Raw genomic sequence first — 7532 nt, forward strand, 5'->3', positions numbered from 1 at the left:
TGAGGGGTGAGTGAGAGAGAGTGAGAGAAGGTGAGGGGGGGGGGCAGTACTGAGCCGCAAATAATAATAACGCTTGTTTCCCCTCATGAGAGGATTGCGAGGGCGGCGTGGCGGAAAGGGAATGCCGTCCAGCTCGACGTTATCAGGCTTATCAAAGCCTCTGTGAATAATAACTGTTCCGCTTCAAGAAGCGGTGTGCACAATCGGACTGCAGTTGCATCGAATGCAACTGCTCTGAAAACAATATGGCATTTCCACTGGTTGAATTGAGGAGGGTAGCCTATGAACGCAGAAAATGGGAGCCATCCACAACCAAGGGAAAACCACCTACTTTCCTCAGATCTCATCTCAAATTTTGAGGAACATTCTAAAAAATGAGGAAAAATCCCAAACTATTTGAGCTTGCGAAGCTAGTTATTAGCTAAGAGAGCTAAAAAGTTAGCCACGCATAGTTGTTCAAAAATTAAGCAACTAGCTGTGAAAGCTAACATGTTAGCTCTCTCAGCTAAGAAATATCTAAGCGAGCTAATATTGTGATCTCAAGCCATATTTGCGAATGCACCAGCTATTTTAGCTACCTCCTTTTTCTTCCGTGTTGTGCTTGTGCTGGTGCTAGACCGAATGCTGGTCTGGTGCGGGTGCGGGTGGTGCTGAAGCTGGTGCGCCAGAGGAGTGTGTGTCGGGACGGGAGGACGCAGCCGTGGTCCGGCACGGCAGCTGGAGCGCGGGGGCTGGATTTGGAGGGCGAGAAGGCGGGTGGAGATTGCGGCTCCGCGATAGGGCGGGGCCATTGGAAAGGCATTTTACTGCGTGGGGCGCTGAGGCGGCGGGCGGCTGCGGAGGCGGGCGGGGTTTTGTTCATGTTCTGCACGCCCACCCGGCGGCCCGGCCCAGCGCTGCTGGACTGTTTAGCCTGTGCACGACCCCCGGGGGACGGATCGGCTGCTTATCGCTGGCTGTAGGAAACGCTTTTCACAGAGAGCTGTTGAGCAGCAGCAGTGTATGCGCCCGCCCAGCCCAGCCCACTCAAATTGCTAATCAGGCAAAAGTACCTCGACAAGTTCAGAAACGGACAGCATCGGGCACCAGCCGCAAAACTGGACACGAATGCAAAAGTTTGTCAGTGGAAGACCGTGACCTGCACTGTTAAAAGCCTGCGAAGTATTTTGCTCCTTTGTAACTACGAAGCATTTAACTTCGCAATTACAACGTGATGCTTTGCAATTACGAAGTGACACTTTGCAATTGCAAAGCGATGCTATGCAGCGATTTCATTGCTTTGCAACTGCAAAGCATCACTTTGTAATTATTGCAAAGTAAATGCTTCGTAGTTGCAAAGGAGTGAAATACTTCGCAGCTCTGCAAAGCGAATGCTTTGTAGGAATTTAACAGTGTGTCCATTCGAAAGAGGAAGACCCTATGAATCTAACATGTTTCCTGATGTTCTCGTGAATTATTGCTATGGTTGGAGCTCAATCTGTCATCCTCATCTAGTACATAAGGATTACGTGCGTAGTAAAAGGACTGGCTTCTCCAGGAGGGGTGTGTGGTGTGTAGGAGGAAGGATAAAAAGAGATAGGGAAGGGGATGGGGGGTAGATGTTAGCGACTCGTTGAAGGATGCAGCCCGGGGGCCGCCCCCTCTGCCGGACGCGTACACATTCATGAAGCAGTGGTCATAACGCACCCCTCCCCCTCTCTCCTGCCGTCAACCCCTGTCTACTTCCGCTCCCGCTCCAAACTTGCACCAGCAGGGTTCATGCGCGGAGACCGCCCCCCGTGTATATCTCCTTTCGCACCCTCCGCTCCACGCCCCTCCCCGCCCCGCCCCGCCACCCCGAGCCACTCTGCGCCACTTCTCGCCACGCCCTCCCGCCATCCGGCCGCGGTGACTTGCTGCTGTGTGCGCGGGATGGGGCGCGGGGGCCCACCAGCCCCCTGCTGCCCACCAGCCCCCTGCTGCCCACCAGCCCCCTGCTGCCCACCAGCCCACTGCCGCCCACCAGCCCACTGCTGCCCACCAGCCCACTGCTGCCCACCAGCCCACTGCTGCCCACCAGCCCACTGCTGCCCACCAACCCCTTGCTGCCCACCAGCCCCTTGCTACCCACCAGCCCAAGCCCACTGCTGCCCACCAGCCACTTGCTGCCCACCAGCCCACTGCTGCCCACCAGCCCACTGCTGCCCACCAGCCCACTGCCACCCACCAGCCCACTGCTGCCCACCAGCCCACTGCTGCCCACCACCCACTGTTGCCCACCAGCCCACTGCTGCCCACCCTGCCCACCCTTGGCGCGTTCCCCGAGGGGCTGGCGCGCCGGGGCGGAAGGGCAGCCTACTGTTTGTTGTTGCCGCTTCTGTTGAAATCGTTCCGAGCATCGTCAATAATTTATAGCGCGGTCGAGGAGGTCATCCACTGGGTAGATAGGAGTGAATTGAGGGCTAGTATGGTACGTTATAGGGGGAGGGGTGGACGCGCGCGCAGGCCCTGAGCTGGAGAGGAGCTGGCAACAAAACGGGAACGCTGTTGGTGTGAGGAGCAGGCCGTGTGGCCGCGGCCTCCTAGACTTGTTATTAACTAAACGTGAAATTATAATCACAAGCTGACACTTTAATAGGGCGGGCGGGCGGGGTGCAGTGTGAAGAAAGAGGCGGAGCGTGTCGGAGGGGTTGCAGAGAGGCGCGTAGGGTTTCTTGCGGTGACGGGTCGGGGGGTCGGATGGCCTCTTTGCATAAGGGCGCTGTGTACGCTGTACGCGGGCGGGCGGGGGTTGGCCCTTTATTACGGCATGAAATACATCCACGGCGGCAGTTGAGATGTCTATTCCGAAAAGTGCATGTTGCTGTTTATGAGTATACCGTGTCAACAATGACAATCCGGGAATAAAGCTGTGCGTTTTGTTGGGTACAGTACCGCCGTGTTTGGCAGTGTTCGGGTATGGTGCCCAGATCAGGGGTGCTAAGAACCGCCGACGAAAGTCACACAACAAGTAACCTCATACAACCCCTTCCCTCCCCACTCCAATCCTCTTCGAACAGACTCCCCCCCCCCCCCCCCCACCTTTTCCCCTAAAGACAGCGGGGGCCTTGGAGGCACAGCAGCGCACCCTGCAAACCCATCGAGCTAGGCCTCGAGCCTTCAATCGACCTTACCCTAACACGCCTTCGCTCGCGCGCGCGCGCACACACACACACACACACACACACACACACACACACACACACACACACACACACACACGAGCGCCTTCACCGCGATCTTTCTAGGCAATTTCCCCCTATCAATGTGAATTACGGCTTTCTTTGTGTCCGCCCGACTGGGTGCACGGCAGGCGAGCGCGGGCGGGCCGACCCCAGACAGGCACACGAGGAGCCCGCTCCCGCGAGCGGCGGACCCTCCCGACAGGACGCCACCAAGCAGGCCAACAAGACCCCGATCCGCTTTTCTCTCTCGCATACAAATTGTTGTTTTCTGACAGGATACGCGTCCTCCTTGTACTGTCTCCTACCGCTTGTAGTAATAGTAGCCGAGCCGCATTCACAAGGAGCGGACCAGCCGACCAGCCGGGCTGCAAGCCATCGCCTCGCACTACTACTCTGCAAATCAAACTGTAGGATAGAACAAGATGTCAGTTTTAACTGAAGACTAAAGAGGGCTTCACTTTAAACAGCGATTTTCTAACTATGAACAAAAATTTCATTTTAGACCACGCCATCTTCTTTCTCTTAAAATTCTCTTTAAAACAAGCCTCCATGGGATAGGGGTGCGATCTATATTGAAACAGGTATGCTGACTTTAAAAGATATATTGTCATAAATTCATTTCTTATCTCACGCCTCACCTAATGGCAAAGAACCTCCGCCCAACCGTCAAATTCCAAACCGCGCACCGCAAATATATAAGACTCTACGAATCGTCCACAAAGTACGGTCCGTGTTTCTCAAATTCATTCGTCCGTCAAAGGATAGAAGCTCGGAGCTCGGCGCCTGCGAGACTCAAGGTAGGCCACCTCGCAGTACACACGTGCACAGGACAAGATATTGTCTACGTACCAGGCGCTTTGAGAGCTTGAAAGGGCCAAACTAGGCAGGTTCGTAACGGGGAGAAAATACTTTCTGAATGATTGCATTTGCAGGCCGTAGGAGTAAGCAGGCGTGGAAGCGAGTGGTCATTGTCTCTGAGCGCTGGGTGCACACTAAAATCTTATGAACATTTTTATTCAAACTCTAAATGTCAAGGGACAATAATTTTTATCTGTTGCAAGATGCAATTTTGAATCCTACATATTGACATTTAGAGGGCATGGCTTACTAATGTTATTTTTTAAACAGGGTATCATAAAGAAATTTGTTCATACTGGCGTGTATTAAAAAAATGTGTAACCGGAGCATGTTTACAGACATTAGTCTTCAGAGCAGCAGTAGTGGGCTATGAATAAAAATGTTCATGAGATTTTAGTGTGTATAGGCAACCCGCCCAAACGGACACATCCGGTATACACCACCACAACCACATCCTACCTACGGGGTCGTTGGGTTGTTACAGCCAGCCACGTTGTGAGCCGGCGAGCGGGCGGCCACTTTTCCGATCCATCCACCTCGGCGAACAGCTGTATTCTTCCCCCCTTTTTGCTGTGAGCGGGCCGCAGTGGATCTCGCTGGTCCCACGGCGCTGGGGACACGATAATTCACTTTCGGCCATAAAGGGTCATGTGGCCGGGCCGGAGCCACACCGCGATCTATTATGTGCTCAACTCGCGCCCTGCCCTGCCTTGCCCTGCCCTGCCCTGGCGTGCCCTGCTCCGCTCCCGCAGGCCGAGCACGCGTCGCGGTCCAGCCCGGTAGCGGCCGCGGGCGGAGCAGGCCCCGGCCGTCGACCATCAAAAAAATTGGGTGGTTTCAGTGTTGCACCAATTTATTACAAGTTACACGTTACAGGTGAACACTAAACCCTTATTCATTCTGTTGTGCATAACGTTTGTAGAATTTTATACAGCCATAGTTATGCACAAATAGTAGTGCAGAATTTGCACATAACTATGCATGAAAGGATGAGCATAACTATGGCTGCATGCCAGGCTGCATAATCATTCACAAAAACTGCATAAGGGTTTAGTGTGTGTGGAATTACTCGGGACTGGAACACTTTTAAATGAATTTGGTGTGCGACTGCGAATCGGCAAATGGCGCGGTGAATGGGGGGGAATTCGTGCACCTGTCTCATTCTTTGCCTGGTTGAAATTTGCTGCAGTCACTTCAACCTGTGCATCGGGTATACCGACCCACCTGTCGCGATGCGTGGCGCGGCATGCGGAGGTGCGGGGCGGGGCGGGCCGGGCCGGGCCGGGCCGGGCCGGGCCGGGGCGGGGCGGTGCTGGCTGGGCAGCAGCGGCGGCGGCAGCGGCACGTGCTCTGGGGCCCGCACCGGCGAGTGACCGCTCGCGTGCGCGCCGGCGGCCCGGCGGCCAGCGGCGAGAGGAGGTGGCCAGCGCTGCAATCCACTGGCCACCGCCCAACGCGGGGCGGGCAGCGGGGCCCGGTGCGTGGCGGGGCGGGGTGGGGCGTGGCGGGGCGTGCACTGACCGGCCGCCGCGCTGCTGCTGTGAAGCTAGCCCCGTTGAGCCGGGTCCGCTTGCTCGCTGACCACTCCCGCCCGCCAGATGCAATCACAGCACAGTACTACACTCCACGTCCCTTCTCTTCTCTTCGTCTCCCATTCCGTGGCTTTTGGCTTTCCAACGTTGTCGTTGCTTTTCTCGTTTTCTTTACGCCCTCGCACTTATCCTTCTATTTATTTATCCCCCAGTCCTCCCCCTCCCTCAATCTCCCTGCCCTTCTCTGTTTTCCTACTCCTAAGTCTATGGCTTTATCGAGTTTTAGCTGTGTCGCCTCTCGCAGTGTTCTTGGGAGTGTAGCTCGATAATGAATGGAACGTGCACTCGCGGACTGGCTCACCACCGTGACGCTTGAAATATATTCTTCGCGTCACACACAAGTCGCGTGTAATGCCCCACCTCGGACGAAAATAGTTCGGGAGAGCGGAGAGCCGCTCCCGCTCAATTCTTTTTCCCTCTTTATTTCGCTCTCGCTCTCTCCTTTCACTCGCCTGCGCCAAGAGTGGATTATCACTTTGATGATCGAGATCGGACCCATTCACCCACTATTCTCATAACTTACGCACATAAATTTTAACTGGAATACTTTCGCAGCAACTGATGCTGTCTTAAGGCCAACCTAGTTCAGTCTTCCAGATTTTATGAAGAACAAGTCCCACGGCTAAATCACTTGGATCTTCATTCAGGGTCGTTAATTAACAGAACAGCCGAGAGCTGAGCCAAGAAGGCCCTCCTACATCTCACTGTGACACAGAATCAACCGGCCAAATGAATAGGAATTTAAAGACGCCATCCGTTTCACTGGCTTGATCTGTGGCTGCCGAGACCTGGGGTGGATGGGAGCGATGTGAGGTACCACCACGAAAAATGAATTCACATAATATTCCCCCAATTTGTGGTCGACATAATGTTTCCAAGGGTTGGAATTGCGGAGTATAAGTTACTCCCTAATGTGGCCGTTGTAAAACCAGAGAATGATGCGCCGAGGCTGCGTCGACACTGCGCCATACAACACACAGAGTGCAAAGTGAAATTTTGCATTATTTTAAAAAATGCGATTTTATGAGGTAAACGAGGGCGTTTCGTTTCGTCCCGTCTCGCCTCGACACGGCCACCGCTGATATACTCCCGCCCCGCCTGGCACTGAGGCAAGGTCGCGCCGCAGAAATTCGTCACTTGCCAAGAATGCCGCGGCGAAGTGGCAAACTCTCCCCTCGCCTACCCCTTTCCCTTTCCACCGGCGGCGCCGGCTCCACGTGCATTCGCATACTCGCGCACCTCCCCCGCACGCACGCCCGTGGCGCCCCCTCCCCCCTCCCTCATTACATGTAGAAATCAGGTATTCTATGCAAAAGTGCACAACTTCTCCTCCCAGGAGGTATTATTTTGTGGTGCCTATGCAGTTCATGGCGCTTTTCGCTTCGCGACACCTACCTGAGTAGTTGCTGCTGCCGCTGCCGCTGCCGCAGTAGCGATGCCGCCGCCGCCGCCTGTGGTGCTGCCCGCCGCCGCCGCTGCCGCCGGGCCAGGGACTGCTGCCGGCGTCACTCCGGTAGCTGCTGCTCTTGCTGACGGACGCCGAGGAGGAGGAGGTGTCCAGTAGCAGCCTGCCGCGGTGGTCGTAGAGCTGCACGGCGGGCACCAGCAGCGCGGGCGAGGACGCCGACGTGTGCACCTGCCACTGCCAGGCGCCGGGCTTGCGGAGGCTCAGCTTCAGAACGCGCTGTGGGTCCTCTTCCTGCTCCTCGACCTCGTGCTGCTGCTGCTGCTGATGCTGCTGATGCTGATGGTGGTGGTGGCGGTGCCGCCGCCGGGGCAGCGGACTCGACGAGGAGGACGATGACGGCGCGCAGCGTCGACGCGTTGGGGAGTGAACACCGTTGTGCACCGGCCCTGCAGACACATCCATTATTATTAT

At 55.6% G+C, this 7532-nt stretch overlaps 1 protein-coding gene across 3 annotated transcripts in view; it reads right to left on the reverse strand.

Moving 5' to 3' along the window:
• Positions 1-7532, reverse strand: part of LOC113215131 (uncharacterized) — a 94135-nt gene that overhangs the window by 81102 nt on the left and 5501 nt on the right. For all 3 annotated transcript variants that reach the window (XM_052266528.1, XM_052266529.1, XM_052266527.1), the window contains exon 3: positions 7049-7507. In XM_052266528.1, the coding sequence (XP_052122488.1) occupies positions 7049-7507 (459 nt within the window). The remainder of the gene's footprint in view (positions 1-7048; positions 7508-7532) is intronic.

This window comes from Frankliniella occidentalis, unplaced genomic scaffold (assembly GCF_000697945.3).
Source record: "Frankliniella occidentalis isolate FOCC.00 unplaced genomic scaffold, Focc_3.1 Scaffold40, whole genome shotgun sequence".
NCBI classification, from domain to species: Eukaryota; Metazoa; Arthropoda; class Insecta; order Thysanoptera; family Thripidae; genus Frankliniella; species Frankliniella occidentalis.